At 29.0% G+C, this 27,494-nt stretch overlaps 3 protein-coding genes across 4 annotated transcripts; all 3 read left to right on the top strand.

Annotated features, from left to right (window-relative positions):
- Positions 1 to 653: 653 nt before the first annotated feature.
- Positions 654 to 2,631, top strand: LOC106362784 (AAA-ATPase At2g18193). Its single transcript, XM_022692399.2, has 2 exons — positions 654 to 1,862; positions 1,949 to 2,631. Exons 1-2 carry the CDS (start codon positions 834 to 836, stop codon positions 2,447 to 2,449), a joined length of 1,530 nt encoding a protein of 509 aa, XP_022548120.2. The 5' UTR covers positions 654 to 833; the 3' UTR covers positions 2,450 to 2,631.
- Positions 2,632 to 7,546: 4,915 nt separating this feature from the next.
- LOC106366417 (mitogen-activated protein kinase 7-like) lies at positions 7,547 to 9,617 on the top strand. Of its 2 annotated transcripts, XM_013806015.3 has the most exons (3): positions 7,547 to 7,848; positions 8,077 to 8,511; positions 8,669 to 9,578. In XM_013806015.3, exons 2-3 carry the CDS (start codon positions 8,089 to 8,091, stop codon positions 9,350 to 9,352), a joined length of 1,107 nt encoding a protein of 368 aa, XP_013661469.2. In that variant the 5' UTR covers positions 7,547 to 7,848; positions 8,077 to 8,088; the 3' UTR covers positions 9,353 to 9,578.
- Positions 9,618 to 23,466: 13,849 nt separating this feature from the next.
- On the top strand, positions 23,467 to 24,834 carry LOC106366419 (bZIP transcription factor 2-like). The gene has a single exon (XM_048739641.1). It carries the CDS (start codon positions 24,095 to 24,097, stop codon positions 24,599 to 24,601), a length of 507 nt encoding a protein of 168 aa, XP_048595598.1. The 5' UTR covers positions 23,467 to 24,094; the 3' UTR covers positions 24,602 to 24,834.
- Positions 24,835 to 27,494: the final 2,660 nt, after the last annotated feature.

The following is a 27,494-nucleotide window of genomic DNA, read 5'->3' as shown; positions in this document are numbered from 1 at the left end:
AATTAAGATAAAATAATTTTTTGTTTTAAATTATATACATGCATATATTTTTTAAAATATAATCTTAGATAGATTTTTTTAATCTATTTCTTTTGGTTAAATATATTAAATGAACTTGTATAAAATTTGTATAATTATTAAAACTAAAACTAAATAGTATTTATTAAATTTGTAGATATGTAAGATACTAATAATTTGTATGACTAAGATTTTTTTTTAATTGTATAAATTATAAAAAAATAGAATTAAATAATATTTCAAAAATTGTAATGTTATATTTGAATATATTTATTTTAATGATTATGTATGAGTTATTAACATATTCTAAAACGTTAACAAAAAACATAAATTAATATTAAATGTATATGAGTTATTACGTTATTCTAAAAAAAGGAATTCGGAAATATAAATCAATATTAAATGTTATCTATGTTATATTTAGCCGTAAAACATGTCATCAATTTTAGTAATTATTTCCTTTTTTTTCATGAAAGTGATCGTAGAAAAGAGATTTGGCAAATCACTTTTCATAGTGTCTAGGGAACTATCATCTAGTACTGAAAATAAAAACAACGACACAATAATACTTTTTTGACCATGTATTTCTCTTCATTGATGGACCGAATCAAAAGGGAAAGAGGAAGTCGGTGTACTGATTGGTGTCTGACGTGTACACACGGACACACTTTGCAACGCAACCTTCTTTCCCCTCAAGTTTCTTTAGTATAATAGAAGTTATAAATTAAAGGAAATAAAAATTATGTGCCTATAAAACCTAAAAACCATATCGTCGATTTTTCTCATAGTAAACCCTAACCCATCCATCGCTTGAGATGTTTCCTTCATCCAATTATTCTTTCTCACCGTCGACTATGTTCTCTGTGTGTGCATCTCTAAGTGGCTTCTCGATGCTCTTTAGATCGATGCTCAACGATTTCGTACCGGACCAGCTCCGTTCCTACATCTACGAGAACGTACTGGGCAAACTATTCACTCCGAGTTCGAAGAATCTCACGTTGATCATCGACGAGAACTCCAAGTATAAGAAAAACCTAGTCTACGAAGCGGCGGAGATGTACCTCCGCACCAAGATCGGCCCCGAGACTGAGCGTTTACGCGTTGCAAAAACTCCGAAGCAGAAGCACTTGAATGTCACAATAGCCAAAGGAGAAGCGATCCGCGATACGTTCGAGGACATCCAGGTGAAGTGGTTATATGTTCAGACGGAGAAGGAGAACAGTGAGAAAGTGAAACGGTACTACGAGCTCACATTCGAGAAGAAGCTGAGAGAGAGAGTCTTGGACTCTTACTTGAACCACGTTATCGCGGAGTCGGAAAAGATCAAGAGGGACCTGAGAGTGGTGAATCTCTATAGCCGAGATGTGCCTGGGAGCAGGGACGACGATGGTTCTTCTTGCGGGAGCTGGGGATGTATAAGTCTAGAGCATCCTTCGACGTTCGACACATTGGCGATGGATCCAAGTGCAAAGAAGAAGATAATCGATGACTTGGAGAGGTTTCTGAAGAGGAAAGAGTTTTACAAGAGAGTTGGTAAAGCATGGAAACGTGGTTACTTGTTGTATGGCCCACCAGGAACTGGTAAATCTAGCTTGATAGCCGCGATGGCTAATTACCTAAAGTTCGATGTGTTTGATCTTGATCTTAGTAATATTTATGACAATGGTGAACTGAAGAGGATTTTGTTATCCACCACGAATCGTTCTATTTTGGTGATTGAGGATATTGATTGCAATGCTGAGGTGAGAGATAGGGAAGATGAGAATCAAGAAATTGGAAAAGCTAGAGGAAAGAGGAAACGCAGGGATGATGAGTATGACGATAGTGAGGATCAAGACACACAGGTGATATTTTTTTATAAGAAAAAATTGTGAATAAGTTTGGGTTTAATTTGATTTGAGATAATCTTTACTAATATTGTCTTGAGTAGTTGACTCTCTCAGGGATTTTGAACTTCATTGATGGGTTATGGTCAAGTTTTGGAGATGAGAGAATCATCGTGTTCACGACAAACCACAAAGACCGGCTTGATCCTGCGTTGCTACGTCCTGGAAGAATGGATATGCATATCAATATGTCGTACTGTACAGGTTTAGCATTTAGGACATTGGTTTCTAATTACCTTGGTTTAGATGGCTTAAACCATCCTCTATGTGAAGAAATCGAGAAGCTGATAGATTCTACGGAGGTTACTCCAGCTGAGTTAGCTGAAGAGTTGATGCAGGACGATGATACTGATGTTGTTCTCCGAGGAGTAATTAGCTTTGTTGAAAAGAGGAAAGACGAGAAAAGCAAGGTCAAGGCCCAGGAGGATGTTTCTGCTTGTAACGAAGTTGTAACTAAGATAGATGATAGTGACGGGAAACAGAATAGTACGAAGAATCAGAAGCAGGTTGGTAAGAGGGGCAGGAAAAGGCAAAAACTTATGTAGAATATAATGTCTAATGAGTTTCTTCAAAAAAAAAAAAAATATAATGTCTAATGAGTGAACCAAACCCTTTAGTTTTGTTTTTTAAGTATCCGGCTTGAAACTTACTAAAACTATTTGTTGTTTAGTTTTGTGTCGATTTAAATTTGTGATTTGATTTTTGGTTTAAAGTGAGACTTATTTTACTCAACAGAAAATTAAGTTCTGATACAATTGTTATATATAACTAGAGCCGGTGTCCGCGCTTCGCGCGGATTAGATGTTTAATTAAAGTACCAGTAAATTAAAATTGGGAATTTCTTGTTTCTGAGAAGTTTTGTTTCTTTTAGAATGTGAAGACGGTGGAAGCGCGTCATCTGTTTCTTTTTTAAACTAAAGTAAGTCAAAACCGGGCGCTCATGGAAAGGCTGGCCATCAACCAGCTTAAGGTGGCTAACAACATCTACAACACACAGTCAAACGGTTAGAAACAATGTATTAATAAGCTATACGGGTTTTGAATTTATAAAACAAACAGATGGTTAATAAGTTCGGGATGTTGTATAAGTTTGAACTTGATAAGAAATCATCTAATTCTTACTCTTCTCCGCTAAAACAAATAAAGTAAATATTATTTTTTTCAAAGCAACGCTAATATACCTCTTCATCGATCATAAGCATCTCAATCCCAAGAAGGATGTCAGGTCCTCCTTTCACATTCTTGCGAGCTTCCCAGTGATGAAGAAGCCTAAACTGCATGGTGGAATCTCCTAGCCCTGGTGAAACATGTCGGAAGAGGAGAGGGGAAGAAGCTTTGCCGGTGAGGATTGCGGTTTGTTTGCCCATGATGAAGGTATGGATTTTTTCGATCTGAGGAAAGAGTGATGTGGAAGGATGTATAAATAGTCGGAGAAGAAGAGAACACAAAGAGATAGATATCATCGAGCCGGAGGAGAGATGTGGAGGGTCAATAGTCATCTTGATTAGAGGATTTATGGCAGACGACTAAGCAGCCCAGGGACCAGGACGGGGACCGGAAACCGGGAGGGGAACAAGGACGGAAAACGTCAAACTTAAAATTCATAGATACGGATACGGCATATATATATATATAAAATACCTATACATCAAATAATTGAAACATCCCACATAAGATTTAAACAGTTTTTAAAATAGTTAGAAAACAATAGAATAAACTAATAATAGTTATATGACCAATACGAAAATAAACAATCAAACATATATATATATATGTGTGTCAATTGTCCTAAGCTAAACATAAAAGTAATAGAAAATCTATAGTATTAGTATAAACAAATTCAGATGGTTAAATATTTTTTTGAGAAAATTTCAAAAAACACGTTAGGTCACTTGGTTAACAGTTGTAGACTATAATTTTTGGGTTCGACTTTTTTTGTTCGTATAAATGAAGGTCAAAATGGTCATTGACATTTACCCTTCATCTTCTCTACACGATCTGAAACTTAATCTATGGCCGCCAAAATTTTTCTTACTTGATTTTTTTTATCAACTTTTCTTACTATTGATTTCTATGGTTCCATCATCTCATTTTAATTTTTTTTTAACATGTAAAAGATAAATCTAAACATTTCTTAGTCATATTTCAAGCAAAAAAAATCATGAACATGGCTTAGAAACGTTTCTGAGATGTCTCGGTTGACTAACCAAACCGTCCCCATTTGAGTCCTCTCCGTCTGTACCCGTGCCGTACCCGTCCCCGCGCCGAACCCGATACGTGAGACGGCACTAAGTCGGCGTACCCGTGCAACTTGACGATTGAGGTTCCATCTTGAATGGAGGCGTTATGCGGGAGGCGATGGGGAAGGGAATCGATGTCGGCATCGAGACATCGATAGATGGGAGGCTGATTGTGTTTCGCTTAGAGTTACGGGGGAGATGATATTTACTTTGGACATAATACGTAAGAGGCTGGGCCAGTACGTGACTTTTTTTTTTTAATTTTTGGGTTGAAGCTCAGTCTGGGATGACATGGCATATTGGTTGGTCAGGAATTTTTTTGCCTATGTGGCACACTTTGGAAGCCTCTAAAATAGTCCCTTTTATATAGTAGGATTGGATATACATAATTAGATTATATATGTACACAAGTATCAAAACTTATTTATTCCGTAAATATTATATCTCTATAGTTGATGCACGATGATAATTCTAATGTTTTTCTGCATAAAGTATTTAGAGCATATTTATTGTAGGTCTCTTATGTTGTGTCTCTTAACGTAATATAAGATACAGTCTCTTATCTTTTAACTAAAAATGATAAGATACGTCTCTTAAATAAGAGATATAAGAATACATTTCTTAGTTTTTTTTAGTTAAAAGTTAAGAGACCGTATTTTATTTTACGCTAAGAGATCCAACCTAAAAAACCTACAATAAATATGGTAAAAGATTTTTTATATTACGTTAAGAGACTCAACTAAGAAACTTGCAATAAACATGTCCTTATACTTTCGGTGAGAGAGTATTATTGATCCCGGCAGCCACGCTTATCATTTTAAATCTCCTTTTCAAAAGCCTCTGACCGAGAGAGAGTATCTAAGAGTTGTTGTACTTGACGCACTTTCCAGGCTTTTTAGTTAGGTTTTACTTCACCAGCTTTCAGGGGAAAAGTGCCAATTTCGACCCAAACTATTTCAGTCGTGCCAAATACGACCCGAACAATTGATCAGTGCCAAATACGACCTCAACTCAATTATAATTCAAAAAAACTACCTGAACTTCTTAAAACGTGCCTAAATCTACATTGACTCTAACAGAAGTTAGTCAACCGTTAACAAGATAAAACGACGTCGTTTGATATACGAGGAAAAGTGCCAATTTCGACCCCAACACTCTCAATCGTGCCAAATAAGACCCGAACAAATGGTCAGTGCCAAAAACGACCTCAACTCAATTATAATTTTAAAAAAAAATTATCTATTTTTTTCTAAAACGTGTCTAAATCTACATTAACTCTAACAGAAGTTAATCAACTTTTAACAAAGATAAGACGATGTTGTTTTGATATATGTATTTTTTAAAAAAATATGTTCATTTCGGGATTCAAATCCGTGCTGGGATATCCTTTTAAAGGGGCACACTAACAACTAGACTAAAATAATTTTTTGAAATATTATTACAAATTGAAATTCTCCATTATATAAACTACTATTCTTGTTCATCTTATCCAATTTAAAACTTTGGTGATTGCTTTATATATTTTAGTTATTGTTTAATTTGTCTAATATTTTGTACAACATATCTTAGTGAAAGAAAGGTAAAAGGCCTCTTAACATTTTTGAACAAAATATCAAAATATATAATATCAACTTTGAAAACTAAAAAAAATTCCCACTTAATTTTAAAAATTAAAAATAATTTATATAAGAAAATTGTATAAATAAATTCAAAGTTGTAAGCATATTTAAGATCGTATAATAATAAATATTTTATTATTTATATTTTAGTAAGATATAATTTTATTAAAGATATGATAAATAAGAAAAACACGTTAATGTATTTATATAAATCAGCAAAATTGACACCAAAATTTTAAATTGGATAAGATGAAGAATAATAATAGTTTATATAATTTCAAATTTGTAATAGTATTTTAAAAAGTTATTTTTATCTAGTTGTTAGTGTGCCCATTTAAAAGGGTATAACAACATGGTTTTAAAATTCCATAAAATACTATTACAAATTTGAAATTATATAAACTATTATTATTCTTCATCTTATCCAATTTAAAATTTTGGTGACAATTTTTTCTGATTTATATAAATACATTAACGTGTTTTTCTTATTTATCATATCTTTAATAAAATTATATCTTACTAAAATATAAATAATAAAATATTTATTATTATACGATCTTAAATATGCTTACAACTTTGAATTTATTTATACAATTTCTTATATAAATTATTTTTAATTTTTAAAATTAAGTGGGAATTCTTTTAGTTTTCAAAGTTGATATTATATATTTTGATATTTTGTTCAAAAATGTTAAGAGGCCTTTTACCTTTCTTTCACTAAGATATGTTGTACAAAATATTAGACAAATTAAACAATAACTAAAATATATAAAGCAATCACCAAAGTTTTAAATTGGATAAGATGAACAAGAATAGTAGTTTATATAATGGAGAATTTCAATTTGTAATAATATTTCAAAAAATTATTTTAGTCTAGTTGTTAGTGTGCCCCTTTAAAAGTATATCCCAGCACGGATTTGAATCCCGAAATGAACATATTTTTTAAAAAAATACATATATCAAAACAACATCGTCTTATCTTTGTTAAAAGTTGATTAACTTCTGTTAGAGTTAATGTAGATTTAAACACGTTTTAGAAAAAATTGGATAATTTTTTTTTTAAATTATAATTGAGTTGAGGTCGTTTTTGGCACTGACCATTTGTTCGGGTCTTATTTGGCACGATTGAGAGTGTTGGGGTCGAAATTGGCACTTTTCCTCGTATATCAAACGACGTCGTTTTATCTTGTTAACGGTTGACTAACTTCTGTTAGAGTCAATGTAGATTTAGGTACGTTTTAAGAAGTTCGGGTAATTTTTTTGAATTATAATTGAGTTGAGGTCGTATTTGGCACTGATCAATTGTTCGGGTCGTATTTGGCACGACCAAAATAGTTTGGGTCGAAATTGACACTTTTCCCCAGCTTTCAGTGGAAACTTCGGACAAAAAAGAGTGTTGCCCAATATACGTAAGCCACGTGTCATATTCCACTGTACCCACGTGCTTAGCCGGTTGCTTGATCCAATCCTTCGCTCTTCTCAAGTCTCCATATTCGTGTACGTATGTATATATATATGAAGTAAAAAAAATGTAATAAAACTTAATGCTATCTCTTTTTTTTTTGTCATGCTATCTCTTTCTTTATTAATTACAAATCAAAGTACATAGTATTAAATTCTTTGATTCAATAACCTATTTCTAATTTGCATTATTACGTGTAATATGGAGAGTCCATGTAACTATTTTAGATATTTATTACATTTCTCTAGAATTTAAATAGTTTGTAACTGAAGCTTTATACTAAAGGAGAAACAAAAAAATATCTTACAAAAGAAATGTCGTTTTCGTAATTATCAGACTTTCCAAATAAAATTATTTTACTTTTTTCTGAAAAAAGAAAAGAAGTAGGAAAGGCTTCTTCATCAAACATAACGTATTGCTTCATCTTCTTCCTCTTCTCTAACATTCCCCGGTATGGGTCTCAACACTTCTTAACTTCTCTCTCTCTTTTATATCTTCTTGATAAGTATGAAGAACCCATCTCAATTCAGATCCAATCATACCCTTCTCTTCTTTCTCTGATCACCAATCAAACAAAACACACAACCAACAACAACAATTCAGCTTCTGTAATTACAATCTGGGTATGTCGAAATCTTCTTTTCTTTGCTTGTTTTAACTTAAATTTTGTTTTTCTTAAATTAGATAAAGAGTTTAGTCATAATTACCTTGAAAGTTTGATTGATAGCTAAGTAAAGGAAAAAAATTGAAACGTTTCAAGAAAATCAAGAATCTCTATAAACCCTTTTTGAAGATTTGCTCAATTTAAGGAATAAAAGACCGAGAATTTGGAGGTTTTTGGTTGAGTTTAGGAACAAGAAAGCATGGCGATGTTAGTTGAGCCACCAAATGGGATCAAACAGCAAGGGAAACATTACTACTCCATGTGGCAAACACTGTTCGAAATCGACACTAAGTATGTTCCCATCAAACCCATCGGAAGAGGAGCTTACGGTGTGGTTTGTTCTTCCATCAACCGCGAGACCAACGAGAAGGTCGCCATCAAAAAGATTCACAATGTGTTCGAGAATCGCGTTGACGCCTTGAGGACGCTGAGAGAGCTCAAGCTTCTTAGGCACGTGAGGCATGATAACGTGATCGCGCTTAAAGACGTTATGCTGCCTACGAATAAATCGAGTTTCAAAGATGTTTACTTGGTTTATGAGCTGATGGATACTGATCTTCATCAGATCATTAAATCCTCTCAGTCTCTTTCTGATGATCACTGCAAATACTTCTTGTTTCAGGTAATGTAACATCTTCTTATTTTTTTATAATACCAGGAGGTTCGGGGTTCAAGCCTGTAATCATGTTATATTAATTTCGTCCCAGCGGTCACTCGCCAGGGTCTCATGTATCATTAGTTAGTTAGTGATATTGGTTTTTGTTTTGTTGTTTGTTTAGTTGCTTAGAGGATTGAAGTATCTTCACTCTGCAAACATCCTTCACCGCGATTTGAAGCCAGGGAACCTCTTAGTCAACGCTAACTGCGATCTAAAGATATGTGACTTCGGGTTAGCCAGGACGAGCCAGGGAAATGAACAGTTCATGACCGAGTATGTGGTCACGCGTTGGTACAGAGCACCTGAGCTTCTTCTCTGCTGTGACAACTACGGAACCTCCATTGATGTCTGGTCAGTTGGATGCATATTCGCGGAGATTCTTGGTCGAAAACCGATATTCCCGGGGACAGAATGTCTCAACCAGCTTAAGCTCATCATCAATGTCGTTGGTAGCCAGCAAGAGTCTGATATTCGGTTTATAGACAACCCGAAAGCTCGAAGATTCATCAAGTCTCTTCCTTACTCGAGGGGTACACATCTCTCCAATCTCTACCCGCAAGCCAATCCTCTGGCTATAGATTTGCTGCAGAGGATGCTAGTGTTTGATCCGACCAAGAGAATCTCTGTAACCGATGCACTCTCGCACCCGTACATGGCGGGACTGTTTGACCCTGGTTCTAATCCACCTGCGCATGTCCCAATCTCTCTGGACATAGATGAGAACATGGAGGAACGGATGATCAGAGAGATGATGTGGGACGAGATGCTTTATTACCACCCTGGAGCTGAAACTGCAAACCCCTAATCACCATCGTCATCATCCAGTTATCTTTTTTTCCTTCTAAAATGCAGCTTTGATGTTATGTTTATATAGCGAGTGTTTTCATCTCGCCTGTTTATTTAGATACAGTTGAGTGAGTGAGTGAGTAATAGCAAAACATAATTTGAAGAACTGATTTAGTATCTCTTTTCAATTTTGTAAATGTGAATCGTGTGAGAACGTTTTTAAGTTAAGGGCTTGTTGTTCTTCATTGTCTTTGAGCTGATGAGTTTACGTCATATTTTCAGACAAAACCCTGTATTGTTTCAAGAAAGTGATGCAAGTCTTTGGATACTACAAAATTATCAAAGAGATCCTATATATATTTGGGACAAGCATCATCGGCTATAGAGATGGCAAGGCTTTGTTGTCGACAATTCAAAACGTATGAAGCAAAGGATATACAACGGTCGACGGAAATTGTCAAGCGTTAGTAAAGATATTACAAAGTTTAATCACATGACATTCATTGATGTAACAAATCCCTTTAAATACAAAGACGAGCTTCTTTCACATCACACGACTAGGAATTGTAATCAAACTATATATATACTTAAGCTAAGAAGTAACTTTCTAACCATCTTGTCTACTCAAATTGCATGCATTTGCCATTAAAAAAAATGAGAAAAAGACTAAGATAGCACTAAACCAAGTTTTTGTTCCCAAAGTAGCACTCAAGGCTCAAAGTCACAAAAATAGGTTTCATTAAAGAGGTAAATATATACTTATACCTTTTGGGTTAATTAATCCAAACCTTAGGGTTTAGAGTTAAGGGGTGGGGTTTTAAAATTATGGTTTAAAATTTTGTAAAAATTAAATACTAAAATAAAAAATAAAAATTTTAAAAACAGTTTCAAAAAGTATTTTTAAATTATAAAAAGAAAATTTGAAAAAAAAGTTTCAAAAAAAAAATTATAAAAATTTCGAATCTGAAAACATATAATCTGAAACTATAAAAAAAAATTCTTTTTTTCATTTTAATTTTTTTTAATTTTTTTTATTTATTTAATTTTAAACCAAGGGTATTAGAGATATTTTACCCTTTAATGAATGTCATTTTTGTGACTTTCTTCTTCTAGTGCTATTTTTGAGACATAAACTTCAAAAGGTGCTATTATTGACAATTGCCCTTAAAAAAAAATCTTCAGCTTAACATCCTAAAGACCATTAAGTTGAAAGAACTTTTTTATCTATCTTATCTTTCCGAAGCTCTTTTGTATGTGATTTGTCTTGATCCTTATTATGAAACTCTGGTTTTTTAAACCTTCACTAATATGTAACTAGAACAAAAAAAAATTAACTTAGCTGTAACTTGGAATTTATTTATTTGAAATGATATTAATAACAAAGAAACGAATCTAGACCTGATTAGAACAGAAAATGCATTTACTCTCTCTGTTCCTGAAAGTAAGATTTTTTAGAGTATGCACGCTTATTAAAAATTTAATAAATGTTTATAATTTAAATTATTTTTTACTTTATTATACATTTTCCAATAATTTTCCACCAATGAAATTTAATCAATTTAAATATTCTCAATTAATGTTCCTCAAAAGTTTAAAAAGTATCTTAACAATATAGAAAATATATCTTTGTGGAATAAGAAAAAAAATCTAAAAATTTTACTTTTGGAAACGGAAGGAATAGTTTTTAGGCAACATTATGGTCAAAAATATGCTTGAAGGCTTTTTTTTTTTTTGATCAAAATGCTTGAAGGCTTGAAGGCTCTAACTTCAAAAATGTTAGATCTTCCCTTTCATAGTTTTCATGAGGTTCAATTCTTCCTATATTCCTTAAGCTATTCAAAAATAAGGAGATCACATTTGTAAAATGGTATCAAATACAACTATTTTAATCTATCACTCTAATCTGCATGGATTATGAAACAGTCTCATTGTATGCATAACTACCACCGCCAGTATCGATTCACCAATTGACGGAGTCTTTTATAACTTTTTATAGATGCAGAGAATCAAATCACTTTAAACAGAAGCACATGACCTGTAAGATCTTGTTGAACATATGTAAAATAAAGCTATTTTGGCTCTTTGAAGGAGGCTTTGCTTAGTGGTGAAGTAGTAGGCAATTTGTAGCTCCTTTGTTTTTCCTGATGTTATACTTAATTTTCATAAAGACAAAACATCTGAATCATTAATATTGTTGGGCTTTTTTCCAAAACTAACCTAATTTTTTTATCACGTACAAAACTAATCTTTTCAAAAATATATTTTAATATTTTTATCCTAACATATTAATTATTCACGAAAATACTATTCAAAATACATTGATATACCAAAAACCAAGCTCAACATGCTTTTTAATTCTATTTTTATTTTATTATAGATAAAAATCATTTATCTTGCATTTCTTCTCTTGGTTCATCCAAAAAAAATCATATTTTCGATTTCCAAGTCACATTTACATTGAACTTCCTCAAATTTGAGTATTGTTGGTTATTAATGCGTGTGTTTCTTTCATTTAGCTTAAACTAGGAAATAGGATTTATGGGTGCTTGAGAACACTAAACATGAACTCTGAATGGATTTAGATAGTTATTCATTTGATTTTCAAATTTTTCTGATCTATTTCACACAAAAAAAAAACTTCAGGTGAAGTCTGCTCAACTGTGCATATTTCAGGTGAAAATTTATGGTCAATGCATGTTAGTTTTGTAATTGATTGTTTTTTTTAATTTTCTTAGAATACTTCAAGTGAAATCTGCTCATTTTATTTTGTAAAAAAGATCGAGTAGATTTCATGCAATATTTTTTAAAATATGCAGTTAGTTTTGAATTTAAGAGATATTTGATAGGAAATTGAATTTTTCTTAGGATGTTTTATCTGTGAAATCTGCTGTGAGAAGACTTCATCTGAATTTTTTTTTACATGTCACATGAAGTCTCCTGCGTCTAACAAGAAATCTACTCATGTCAGTTTTGCAATTGACATATATGTTAAACATTTTACTTAAAAATAAATTAATTAGCAGATTAAGTGAAGTTTCCTATTTTTGAAAATTAAGAAGACTTCACCTTAGGCTGTTTTCGTTTTTATTTTGAGATTTTGGTCATATCTGTGGTTCTAAAAGCATACTTTAGGTGAAGCTTATTCATAAAAATTCAAAGATGGTCACTTGCAAAGTTGCCCCGAACAGACTTCTTTTGACAATTCAAAGATTTCAGATGACTTGTAGGAAGAGTTCATGTGAAGTCTCCTCGTATCAGACTTGGGTGAAGTCTGCTATGAAGAAGTCAAATCTTATAAAAAATTTGGTCAAATACAAAACGAGCATGGTAATCACAGCAGACATCGGATGAAGTCTGCTCTTAAAACTTTTTTTAAAAATTGATACACAAAAGTAACCCAAAAATTTATAAAGTAAAACTTCACCCGAAGTATGCTCATTGAGCAGATATAGGTTGAAGTATCTTTGTAAATTTACAATTTTAAAAATAACCTAAAAGAATACTTCGCCTGAAGTCCTTTTTGGGAAGAATTCACCGGAAGTATTTTCTGGGAAAACTTCGCCTTTGGTCTTTTATAAGAAGACCCTAGCTTAAGTCTGCTCTAGAGGACTTCGCAGGAAATTTTCTCTATGATTTTCTGTTAATTATAGTTAACTTGCATTTTCTCCATATTGAAAATGATTATTTTTTTAAAAAAAATTGTTCATTCATGTTCATTTGTTAATTTTGGAGTCTCTGAATGAATTGTCATCTTAATTTTGTATAAGGATGAGAATATTCTTGTTTCTTTATGTTTATAGCTTTCACCCAAAATCTGCTATCCTAAAAATTTTGAACGTGATTTGTCTATGTTTGCTTATGTGGTTTATGTAATTTTATCTGTTCAACTTTTGTTTAGTATTATTTTAAATTTTTATTATGTTGAACTTATAAACATGGAAATTTTTATGTCGAATTTATGTCAGGTGTTGTTTTGAAAATGTGTTATGTTTGAAATTATGATATAAAATTTTCTCTTATAAATATAACTTGTTTTATTTATAAGTTGCATGTTTACATTCTTAAAATTTAATATAAGTTTGAAGTCTTAAATTATTTGATATTTGGAAATTGTGTTATAGTAAAACATACATGCTAAGTAATAATTCTGTAAGTAATAATTCTCCGGACTTTTAAAATCGATGAGTCATAGTCAACATTTCTTACGTAATAACAATCATAGGGATTACAATCATGCTGACCTAGCCTGACCGGTAAAACTCATAAATATTTAAGTACAAAATCTAAATTCTCATTAAAAAAAAAATCAATTTTCTTACATCTTAAACATGTATCATAATATTATCATTTGATATAAAAGCAAAATAATTAGAATAGGTAAATTTACGATATAAAAAAAATAATAGGTAAAATACAATTAAGAAATAAAAAAAAAATCTAAATTAACAATCTCTCTGAAAAAAAAAATATAGTAAAATAAATAATAAATAAATATACAATATAAAAAATAGAAGTAGTATATTAAAAATCTATCGTAATATTAGAATAAGTAAATATACAGTATAAGAAAAAAATACATAATAAATAAATATAAAATATGAGAATTAGAAAAAACTAAATTAAACATCTATTTGAAATAATGTATAGTAAATTAAATAATAATTAAATATAGAGTATACAGAATAAAAATATTAGATCATAATATTAGAATAAAAATAAATAATAAGTAAATATACAATATAAGAAATAAAAAAACTACATTAAACATCTGAAAAACGTACAATGAAATAAATAATAAGTAAATATACAATATAAGAAATATAAATATTACATTACATTATAAGTTATTACCATATGATATAAAATAAAAAAATATAATAAGTAAATATAGAATATAAGAAAAAATATATAATAAGTAAGTATACAATATAACAAATATAAATATTACATTAAACATTATAAGTAATATTACCATTTGATATAAAAGCAAAACATATATAATAAGTAAATATACAATATAAGAAATGGAAAAACTAAATTAAACATATGTCTGAAAAAATGTATTATTTTTACATTTTTATTATTTACAAATATTTTTATAAGTAAATATATATACAATATAGGAAGAAATAAATAATAAGTAAATATACAATATAAGAAATACAAATGCTACATATTATAATAATTAAATGAAAAATATAAGAAAAAATAAATAATAAGTAAATATAGTATATAATAAATAAAATATTGTATTTAATATATATATCGTAATATTATCATTGATATAAAAGCAAGAAATTTAGAATAAGTAAATATACAAAATAAGAAAAGATAAACAGTAAGTAAATATACAATATAAAAAATGAAAAAAAAACTAAATTAAACATATATCTGAAAAATATATAGTTAAATGGAAAAATATATAGTTAAATAAATAATAAACAAATATACAATATAAAAAATAAAAAATATTACATGAGACGTCTATTGTAATTTAACATTTGATATAAAAGCAAGAAAAATTAAAATAAATAAATATTCAAAATATAGAAATTCCCTACGATAGTCATTTTTAGGTTTTACTCACAAAAATATCCCTCAGTGAGAAAAAATGACCAAAACAAGTTTTATTAAAGAGTTAAAATATATTTATACCCTAGGATAAACTAATCTATAGTTAGGGTTTAGAGTTAAGAGGTTGGATTTTGAGGATAGAGTTTCAAATTTTAAAAATTAAAAATTAAAAATTTCAAAATAAGAAAGGCTATTTTGGTCATTTTCTTTATTGAAAGTTATTTTGTGACAAAAACTTAAAAAATGTTATTTGAGAGAATTGCTCTACAATATAAAAAAATAGAAAACTATATCAAACATATATCTTAAAAATGTATAGGTTTTTTTTTAAGGAAATATGTATTCACACAAACATACAATTTAGAATTTTGTTGTTGTTCATAATACAAAGTTTAAAAGAATAGCTATATAGTTACCATTTCAAAATTGATATAGCCACGTGGGTAGCACATGTTAATTTCTATACTGATAAAATGTTAATTCCTAGTCTATACTAATAAAAGAGACATTTTGAGGTTCCCTGTACCGTCCACATCAACGAATAAAACTTATTCCGAAATATGACACGTGTCATTGTTACTAAAAATAATAAAAAGTAAATATAAATACAAGGAAAAATAAATAATAAGTAAATATACAATATAAAAAATGGAAATATTACATTAAACAATAATAAGTAAATATACAATATAACGAAAAATAAATAATAAGTAAATATATAATATAAAAAATATAAATATTACACTAAAAATCTATCGTAATATTACAACTTGATATAAAAAAAACAACTAGATTAGTAAATATACAATGAAAAAAAATATAAAAATGAAAAAACTACATTAAATATCTATATGAAAAATGTATAGTTTTACATTTTTATTATTTCCAAATATTTTTATAAGTAAATATACAATATAAAAATAGAAATATTACATTAAACATCTATCATAACATTAACATTTGATATAAAAATAAGAAAATTAGAATAAGTAAATATACAGTATAAGAAAAAATAAGCAATAGATAAAATACAATTAAGAAATAAAAAAAAAACTAAATTAAACATCTCGCTAAAAAATGTATAGTAAAATAAATAATAAGTAAATATACAATATAAGAAATAGAAATATTATATTAAAAATCTGTCGTAATATTAAAATAAGTAGATATACAATATAAGAAAAGATACACAATAAGTAAATATACAATATCAGAACTGGAAAAACTAAATTTGACATCTATATAAAAAATGTATAGTAAAATAAATAATAAGTAAATATAGAGTATAAGAAACAAAAATATTACATTAAACATATATCATAATATTAGAATAAAAATAAATAATAATTAAATATAAAATATAATAAATATAAAAACTACATTAAACATCTGAAAAAGGTAAAGTAAAATAAATAATAAGTAAATATACAATATAAATATTACATTAGACATCTATAAATAATATTACCATTTGATATAAAAGCAAAAAAATAGAATAAGTGAATATACGATATAAGAAAAATTAAATAATAAATAATTATACAATATAAGAAATAGAAAAATTGCATTAAACATTTATCTGAAAATGTATTGTTTTACATTATTATTTACAAATATTTTTATAAGAAAATATACAATATAAGAAATAGAAATGTTACATATTATAATAGTTAATAAAAAATATAAGAAAAAACAAATAATAAGTAAATATAATATAATATATAAGAAATAAAAATATTACATTAAATATATATCGCAATATTATAATTGATATAGCAATAAATTTAGAATAAGTAAATACACAAAATAAAAATAGATAAACAATAAGTAAATACACAATATAAAAAAAAAACTAAATTAAACATCTATCTGAAAAATATATAGTTTAATGGAAAAATGTATAGTTAAATAAATAATAAGTAAATATACAATATAAGAAATATGAATATTACATTAAACATCTATCGTAATATTATTATTTGATATAGAAGCAAAAAAAAAATAGAATAAGTAAATATATAATATAGAGAAATTTTCTAGGATAGTCATTTTTAAGTTTTTGTCACAAAATAGCTTCAATGAGAAAAATGACCAAAATAAGTTTTATTAAACAGTGAAAATACATTTATACCCTAGAGGCTAGGGTTAACTAATCTAGACTTAGGGTTTAGAATTAAGGGGTGGGGTTTTGAGGATAGTTTTCAAATTTTAAAAAATAAAAAATAAAAATTAAATTTTTTAAAATGAAAATGGGCTATTTTGGTCATTTTTCTTATTGAAAGCTATTTTTTGACAAAAACATAAAAAGATCTATTTGAAAAAAATTATCCTATAAGGTAAGAAAAATTAAATAATATGTATATACACAATATAAGAAATAAAAAACTATATCAAACATCTATTTGAAAAATGTATAATTTTCTGATTTTTCTGAAAAAAATATGTATCCACACAAACATTCAATTCAGAATTTTATTGTTGTTCAATACAACGTCGAGAAGAATAGCTATATAGTTAATATTTGAAAATAAAATATGTCCGCACGTAGTACGGATTAACTCCTAGTATATATAGAAGAAAAAAGCTTTGGAGAGTAATTGTTAATTTGCCGAAATTGCTGACTTGCAAGTCATTTAATAATATTATCAAATTCAATTATCATAAGGGAAGTGACCTCATTGATCTGTCCATTACATGTTTAAACTTTTAGAAAGGGGTTCAATGAATATAAAACAATCCTTGTTTGGGAATATTCCTCATCAGTTGCATCATTGAGATATATATTATTACATCAAATTAAAGGGAAACTAATTCTATTTGACATCTCTTTGTTACTAATTTTAAACTAATTGAGAATAAAATGAAGGAATTGTCCAATTTGAGGTCTGACCTATGGGCTGTGGTTGCATGCACTGACTTTGCTTTCTAATTTATTAACAGTTGCTTTTTTCCTCATCTTTCCAATATACTATTTGCTTTCTCAATGTTGGAGCCAGCCTCTTTGAGACTCATTTAGCAGCCCAATTTTGTACATATGATAATAGGAGTATTATTTTTTTTAATTGAAATCTGTTAGTAAAAATAGTGTGTCTCTCCGTTCAATTAAACTATTCCTTCGGTTCCATAATATAAAATGTTTTAAAAAAGTTTTAATGTTTCAAAATATAAGATGTTTTGATATTTTTAAGATATTTTAATTTTATTGAAAGTTGGTTAATCAATAACATTCTATTACATTATTTATGAATAGTTAACTTATTTTCATTTTATATTATTAATAACATTATCTTCTAAAAAAATTTTCTTAATTTTTGTGCATTCATGTTAAGTATCTTATATTATGAAACAGAGAGAGTAATAGATTGAAAACAAAATTAGTTATGTATCTACTTATCCATGGCTTTTGTAGTACTATTAACTTGATAGTACCTAGAGATTTTGATGAGGTTACCCTTTTGATTACAACAAATTTGAAAAGTTGATATGCTGCTTGCATTTTGATAAATAGAATCAAATAGAAATTTTCAAAAAAAAATCGAAACAAAATGCTAAATAAGAGTAGGGCCATTTTTGATGGATCCTTTCAACCTAACTTTGCATTTTCTTTTCTCATTATCTTTAAAATTTTATTATATATTTTCGTAGTTAATACATGACACGTAAACTGGGACATCATTCGTAAAAAGCAATACACTTAACTTTGAAATTTTTGAAAAAAAAAAATATATATATATATATATATATATATATTTTTTTTTTTTTTTTTTTTTTTTGCCAAAGGTATCCTCAATACATGGTGGGGAATTAAATCAAAGGAGGTTCTAAAATACATTTTACCAAACGAAGTATTAGCTTATTGGTAAAGGAGTATTTATTAGGCATTCCCCATCCGAATTAAAAAAAAAATTCTAAACACTAGAAATTCATTCATCTAGATTCAATTTTTTGTTTAGAAAAACCATTTATAATGTTTGGATTTCTGTTAAAGAAATAATAATTTTTTATATTCAATAAAGTACATTTTTTGCTGATCCCTCCTTTAAAGATACCACAACTATTTATAAAACATTTATAAAATTTTAGAAAGTTTTCTTTAATAGAATATCTAGGAGGACTTTTTAAAATTGTATTATTTTAGAAAATGAAGTTTTGAAATATTTCTCTTAATAGAATTAATTCCGTTTAATAATATATCGTTCTAAATAAACTTATTAGATATGGATTTCACCTAACCCTAATGCGTCAATTAGTCGTCATTTGACCTCTTATTGAAGACTGTTTTAATATTTTATACATAATTAGTAGTTTATACAAATAGAAAATGTTATGAAGTTCCAGAAAGAGTGAGCTAATGGACCCATGTGATTATTGTCCCCTGCCTCTGCTTAGAGGTTAAGTACATTGTTTTCTAAGTATTCTCTTTTTTCTGCCAGATAATTTCGTTTAATTTAAATTTGAACTTTGATGCATATTAAGAGCCGCTCGTTAAGAACATGGACTGCGCAATGCACGTGGTTTCGTACGGTGCAGATCTACAAAGAGATTCCGTCAAAAACGGCGTCGTGCACTGTAGTAGCAGTGAATGATTAGCAAATAATTAACTACCAACCGTAGCTAAAACTAGTAATGTACGAGGTGAAAATGAAATTATTAAAAGGTAACGGTGGTCAAGTCGTCTCAATGAGTCGGGAGGCACCTAAGAGGATCTCCAAAAATACATTCTATTTCAGTTTCTAAAATTATATATTTGGATTCTAAAATATTGTTTTCCAGAAGCAAAATTTCAAACTTAACTTCAAAACTATTTATATTTTTAGTATGATTTTTATATTTACCATAATTAATTTAAATTTATAAAGATTTTACTAGCACATATATAAAAATATTACAACAATATTAATTAGAAAAATGTTATATTTAAATATATATTTTTAATATAAATAACATAATTAATATTAAAATTTAAGAAAAATACCACAATATTCCATAAAATTGTTTCTTTAATGCATATATAATCATCCAGTGCATTTCAAAGTAAAAATAACTCCTTTCATTTGTAATTTGTAAATTACGAATTACAAATTATTGAAATTGGATTATATTAATACATGTAAATATATTAGATCTGAAAAAGGTAAAAAAAAATAGAATATTGCTAAAATACTTAACTTCTGCCGATAATATTAATACTCGTGAATACATTTAATCTGAACAATAAAGAATAGTACGAAAAAGCTATAAAATAACAACAACAACCATTTTCGGTTACACAAAATTTGTTTGAAAAATATTTTGGAAGTCCAAGATCAAGTTTAATTGACTTTAATGTTGTTGTAATATATAAATTTGTGTAAAGAGTAATGTCTTCATGTAATTTTTCATCCATAATTTGGTAAACACTTGGTTATAAGACCATCCGTTTGGCTTTGCTTCAATTTTTAACCCTATGTTTTGTTTTATTCAATTTTTTTGGTCAATGTTTTATTCATATAACTATATGACTTTATAATAGAATAATTTTCTAGGGTAGCACAAAAATATTTTTGACCAATTTTTTTTAATAATAAAATAGTACACAGAGAAAAAAAGTCACTAGCTAGTTTAACATTCATTAAAAGATATTAAACACACATATATCCTTAGATTCATTAGTTGAGAATTATAGTTTAGATTTTTGGGAGTGATGGTTAGGGTTAGGGGTTATGATTTAGGATTTAAGAATTAGGATATATTTTAAAATAATAATTTTTTAAAAAAAATTAATTATATTATGTGTATTATTCATTAAAGATTTAGCTCAGTCTTTATGCTCTTTAATTACTGTTGTTTTGGTTATTTTTCTTCTATGTTATTCTGTGATAAAAAAATTATTTTGTACTTTTTAAGAGAATTACTCCCCTTTATAATTTATCACAACTTATAAAAACTAGTCCAGAGACAACTCTGCAACTTAATCCGTTTTGAAAATATCAATATTTTTTTTGAAAAAATTGTTTCAAAAAAAATAAATTTTAATGTATTACTTAATGGTAAATTGTAAACTACAAAAACATAATTGTGTGTATTGAAATTATATTGGTTAAATTTTATAGGAAATAGTTAAATACAAAAATAATGTATTGTTAATCAAATTTTTTTTTAAAAATTCCTAAACATGTATATTTTTGAAACAAAGGAAGTATAATTTATATGTTTTATAAGAATTTATGTCTAAATTGTTCTTTTTCACCATCATAAACTATCTTATAATGATTTGCATATCACTATTTCATTCATATTGTATCAAAAATATTTGTATACAGAATTTTGTTTTATTTGTATATATAGTTTTTGATAAATCATTTTTTATTTGAAAACTAAATATCAGGATGTATAATCATTAATTAAATTTGTAGTAAAACCAATTATTTTATACAATGAATATCATTAAGACATAGTATTACATAAACAATTAACGAGAAATAAATATTCTTATAGATTCTGTTTACTATAGCCTTACGATTCACTCAACAATCATGAAAGTTAAGGAGTCATTTTGGAAAAATGATAAATATTTCTAAAACTATAGAAAATAATCATCTAAATAGTTTTAATAGTTTTATTTACTATATACATAGTCTACTAATAAATAATATATGAGTTCTATATGTTAAATATGTGTACTATTTGCAATATATGTCAAAACTAACGGGATAATCTAGAGCTAAAACAGATGCACTTTTACATTGATGAACTCCATATGTAGAAAACTTCTACACTTCTCATGATTAACTTGCAGTAGATAACCAAAAATGTCTTCATCATTCCAAATATATGATGGCTTGTTTGAATACAATACCATTGAAAAGTAATTGAGCTTCGCTTATATCTTAAATTCATCTACCTTTATCTTTCTGCAAATATGCTCAAGCAAAGCTGAGAATGTGACTTCCTCCATTGATTTCTTCAACACAATCATGTGAATTTCATCTGCTCCTTCACCATCTTTCCATATACATTTTATTTCAGCCTCATACTTCATATAATATCCCATGTAATCAAAATAAATGATTGTACAAAGCGTATTTTTCATTTTTTCTAAAATAAAATAGAATTAGCATTACAATTAGCATTATTAAGAATCTTAAAATTAATTTCCACACCGTACAATTTTCTCTTACTAATACTAATCTATTTCAGTATTATACATAGTAATACTAGTAATACTAGTCGAACTTGTAAACATAGTAATATCAGTAATACTATTTTGCTTTAGTAAACTAGTTCTTTTAGTAATACCCAGAAATTATCTTTGCACTAATTAGTTAATTTTTTTATGACGATTTTGTCCGGATTTTACATTACCTATGATATATAATTTATCTTAATGAAATTATACACAAAAAAATAATCAAAAAGGGACATAAATTATACCCTAAATCCATAAACACAGTTAGAAAAATTAAATCTTTTAAAATTTGCATCAAATCTTCCTTTTTACACTAGATGTAATATACACTTCTTTTTAGTAGTATTCCAGCAAAAAAATCATCAAAAACGAACATAAAATATATCCAAAATCCATTAACACAGTTTTTAAAATCGTTTTTAATCTCTCAAAATTTTTATCAATTCTTATTTTTTAATGTCACCCATGATATAAACAACATTTAATTGATATTACAGGAAAAAAATTCATCGAAAATAGACAAGAATTGCTTATTCTTTAAGCTTTAAAATCATCAATGGAAGATGAGGAAGATAACCTTTCCTGATGAAGATGAAATCACGTGGACCAGGTGAAATTTCATTGGTTAATGTTAATATGTGGGGCATAGTGGTAGATGAGTTATGATTAATTAATTTAATTGGAGAAATTAATATATTTATGAGGTAAAATAAAATATAATAAATTAATGGAGGGTTATATATGTAAGCACAATCATAAAAGGGTACTGAGAATAGAGAGAGGATAAAGAGAATGATTTTTTTTCAATAGGGGCAAATGGAGTTAAAGTCCGGTTCTTTATATATCTGGAATACCTCCAAATATATTATTTAAGACCTGTTTAAACATTTATATCCTATGATATGTATTCAGAGTTCATAAAATATATATAACAATATAATAAAATTGATGAAATTCGAATCATTAAATATAATTAATATATAGTATTTTGAAATAAAATATTTTTTATTTCTGTAGTAAAAATAATTTAAATATATAAATCTGAAAAGAAAAATTTTAATAGAAATTAATAACTCTATAGCTAAATTAATTGTTAAGTACATTTTTGATATATAGAGTTTTAATGTAGATCAGAATTAATTAAAAAGAGGTTGAATTAAAGAATAGTAGTAAAGAGTTTCACTAATTTTCTAATATAGATGCAATCTTCAAGACATTGACTGTTTTATCTTTTAATCTTGTTTTTTGGTCAACATTTACCTATGTAGCATTAATCACACCATTACATAGCTCAAAATCTACACTTACCATTAATAAATTTTATATTTCCAAAATAGGTTTACAAAAAGAAAAAGTACACACCCACCTACCGAGATTGTAATTAAAATAAATAAAATCATTTAAATTTGTACAAAATGATAAAACAATGGGCGGTCTTCCAGAACCACCATCCATTATTTCATATAGAAAAATAAATAATCAAGTGGATGCATGGAACTTGGCTTCTATATAATCCACATCAAACCCTTCATCAAAAACCTCTTTCCCCTTCACACATCTTCTCTTCCTTATCTCCAAATTCTTTACGTGTTTTTCTGTTTTTGTTCTTATATTTAGAAATCTCCTCTGTTTTCTTCTTGACAACATATCAAACATACAAAACTCTTTTTCCTCTGTTTCTTCCCGACAGCATACCAAACACAAAAATTCAGAACCTTTGATGATCGGACACTGATGACTCCCGTTCTCTGCGAAATCTTGCTCTCTGGGCTCACGGTTAAATCTGCTCTCTGCCGCAGAACCCATCTCGTTCAATCTTTCTCCGTCGTCTTTCTCTACTGGTTTTACAACGTTTCATGAATTGTTGAAAACTCCCAAAGCTAATCCTTAATTTAAAAAAAAATATATATATTTATTTCTTTTCAGACAAATCTAAGAAACCATCAAAAAACAAAGCTGTCCTTTTTTTTAAGTTCTTGTAATAATTTTCTTTGTTAAACCATTTTTCGGCCGAATAAAATGGCGTCATCTAGCAGCACATACCGGAGCTCTAGCTCTTCCGACGGCGGAAACCCATCAGGCTCCGCCGTCGCCGTCGACGACCGAAAGCGTAAGAGAATGCTATCGAACCGTGAATCTGCACGTAGATCAAGGATGCGTAAACAGAAACACGTCGACGATCTAACGGCTCAGATCAATCAGCTTTCGAACGACAACCGTCAGATCTTGACGAGTCTCACCGTCACAACTCAGCTTTACACGAAGATCCAAGCGGAGAACTCTATCTTGACCGCCCAGATGACGGAGCTGAGCACCAGACTCGAGTCGTTGAATGAGATCGTCGATCTCGTGACGGCCACCAACGGTGGTGTCGATCAGATCGACGGCTGTGGATTCGATGATCGTACGGTTGGGATTAATTGCGATGGTTATTACGATGATATGATGAGCGGCGTTAATCCTTGGGGTGGTTCGGTTTACTCTAACCAACCCATCATGGCTAATGATATGATGAATATGTATTAAATTAAAATTAATTATAAAAACTAGTGTACTATTGCCCCCTTTTTATTTCATTTTTTAAGTTTAGCTTTTGTGTTTGGATTGGTGTGGAGATGTAATTATCGTACATGCATCTTGATTGGTTGGAAGGATAAATAAACTTATATATTGGGGGCATATATAAGCTATCCTTTGTCATGTATTGGTGTGTGCTTTTTTGTTTGATTAATAATATAAATTATAAATTTTATAATTGATATGATTATGTTATCATCATTTTGTCCCCATTCCCCTGGTATACGTGGTTTTCTTTTTGAAGAAAATATTGTAGTGAATCCTTTTTAATCAACATGAATTATCTTTAAAACAATTATTAGTGTGATTTTAAATTAACCAGCGATATTTAATGATAGTTATACAAAATAATATAGTTTGCTTAGAATGTTTCATGGAAAACATTTTTGGATTGGTAACCAAATTCATATTTTGGAGAGTCTCTTATTTGATTATTTAGTTAATATTATCCCCCCAGCTTTATGCATTATGTCATTTTAATTAAGCAGGAAAATTTATAGATTTTTTTCATTTTAAATACATATATGAAATCTTTGATAGTATAATGCAATACAAAGGGCAGAAATTCAATCAATTATCAAAGAAATTTGAAACTGCAAGCAAATCTTTGATAGTATAATGCAATACAACGGGATACTTTATTGGCGCGTCTACCCCATCGACGGTGTCGACGTCTTCTTGCTCAATGGTTTAGGTTCTCCTAGCATCTGCAAGCTCGGTTACCAACAAATTCATAGTTCCAACCTGATTTTTTATTTTTTTTTGAGCCATTTGTAATTGTATGCTTCTAAAACTCATGTAATAACCTCATGTTCCTTTTTGGTATAATATTAACATTTTATCAAAAAAAAAAAGAAATTTGAAAATTCGGTGGCAGTATTAACGTTTATTGCACATACTCAGAAGTCGGAACATTTATTAAACATGGTATCATGAAGATTTATATGTGGCTATGAAGATACTTAACGTCAATATCTTGTAGTTGCTTTTGCATTTGTCTTCTCTAAATATCATTTGTATACTTGGATCGTTGTGAGCGAACGAGGCAAAGGTTTTATCTTTCACCTTTTTTTCTTTTTTATACCATTTATTATAATTTTGTTGGTCTTGTGTCGTTACGATTTGAGTGTTAACTTTATGTTGGCGAGAAAAAAAAGATATTATGTCGTCACAGACTCGCAAGCACCGCCTATATAAATATGAAACGGAACAGAAACATCAACAAAAATTAAATTATCCCACTATCGGATGTCCTATTCTTCCCATATATGTGAACGGAACGGAACCCACACACTTGTTCAAAATCATTTGGCTATTTGGCTGTTTCTTCCGATTTGTTTAATTTAAAACAAATATAATAGAAAAATACGATCTCATCTCTAACGATCGGCTATTATTTTTTTGTAAATGACATGATACAATTATTAGGTATGACTATTTGTAAATATGTGTGCATGTGTTTTCTAAAGATATATAAAACGAATTTTCTTTTCTAAAAAGTTCTATAAAATGACCATAGATATGGCTGTCCAGTTAACTTGCATTAGTGTTGTGCTCTTGAATTTGATCCATTGTAAGAAGAAGAGTGTTTTACGCCTTTAAAAGTATTAGCAAAGCCTGATTGTGGGCCAAGAGAAAATTAATGTCCATAGCCCGAACTCTCCTGAAAATTAAAAGAAAATATTTTAAAAACGTATATTGTAGCTTATGCATGTGAGTGCATGTATATAAGCATATCATGTGGAAGCACCGTAGCCTATTGGTTAAGGTTTAAAGGCTTCTACACCCAGGTCTGGGGTTCGAATCCCACACTATGCAATTTATTTCAGATTACAGGAAATCTAGGTTTCAAGTCCCGGAGAGAGCGGTTTATTAAACAATTATGCAGACTACAGAGGAAAAGCTTGCAAGGGATCTTCAACATGATGCAAGTAAATCTGGAAAGATGTAGATCTTCATAGGACGGCTCAGGTGATGCAATTACGGCTCAGATCATAATAAATCAGCGTTAAAAAAAAAATATAAGCATATCATAATTTACAGACACTACAAGAAAAATGGCTTTTGTTAGCGGCCGAAAAACGCTATCTAAAGATTTTATAGCGGTTTTACAAGCGCTGTGTCATCGCCCGTCATAATAGGTCAGTCACTTTAGATAGCGCTTTTTGGCATTGCTATGTTATTGTGATAAACTATAACGTTTTTTTATGTGCAATTAAAAATTCTTAAATAGCGTTTTCTTTTTGTTATTGTTCAAATTAAAATTAATTTATTTAAATAGTTATTTATTTTAAAATCATTAATTTTAAATTTATTTATTTTCCGTTAATTATCTCAAAATAAAAAAAATAAAAATTTGTTTTTATTAAACAATAAAAATTACATTCGATATAAAATAATAATAGGTTTACACTAAACAAAATTTTGTAAAAATTAAACCTAATCTTAATTAGACCTAATACAAGACCTAATCTTCTTGGGCCTGCCTCCTCACCAGCTTCTCCGTCGCCGCCTCGCCACAAGCCCCATGACCACCACCTCTTATCTCTTCTCCATCACCTCGTAGCCGCAAACCCAATGACCACCACTGCGTAGATGCCCCCCCCCCTTGCTTCTCGGAATCCGGTCAACCTGACGGAGCAGACTAACAGTCTCCGTGCGTCGGGTGGGCCTTGAGCGATGGTTCCCTACGAAAGATCCAGCGTCTTGGTGTCTCGTCGGTCGATAGTGGTTGCCTCCGTTCGAGGACGATGGGGTTCTAAGCTTTGTCTCCGACGGCGTTGATTCTTCTCATGGACCGGAGCTGTGGAAGGCGTGTTCTTCATCGGACTTTGAGCGGCGA

The sequence above is a fragment of the Brassica napus genome, chromosome A9, assembly GCF_020379485.1.
Source record: "Brassica napus cultivar Da-Ae chromosome A9, Da-Ae, whole genome shotgun sequence".
NCBI lineage: Eukaryota > Viridiplantae > Streptophyta > Magnoliopsida > Brassicales > Brassicaceae > Brassica > Brassica napus.
Note: the sequence above shows the minus strand (reverse complement) of the source record. Positions and strands in the feature narration are given on the sequence as shown.

What these genes read in the sequence shown, in the direction of transcription:
- LOC106362784 (XM_022692399.2), top strand. Translation starts at nt 834, where the DNA reads ATGTTTCCTTCATCCAATTATTCTTTCTCACCGTCGACTATGTTCTCT. An exon ending in GTGAGGATCAAGACACACAG is followed by an intron (nt 1,863 to 1,948) that starts GTGATATTTTTT and finishes TGTCTTGAGTAG; the next exon opens with TTGACTCTCTCAGGGATTTT.
- LOC106366417 (XM_013806015.3), top strand. Translation starts at nt 8,089, where the DNA reads ATGGCGATGTTAGTTGAGCCACCAAATGGGATCAAACAGCAAGGGAAA. An exon ending in GCAAATACTTCTTGTTTCAG is followed by an intron (nt 8,512 to 8,668) that starts GTAATGTAACAT and finishes TTGTTTGTTTAG; the next exon opens with TTGCTTAGAGGATTGAAGTA.
- LOC106366419 (XM_048739641.1), top strand. Translation starts at nt 24,095, where the DNA reads ATGGCGTCATCTAGCAGCACATACCGGAGCTCTAGCTCTTCCGACGGC.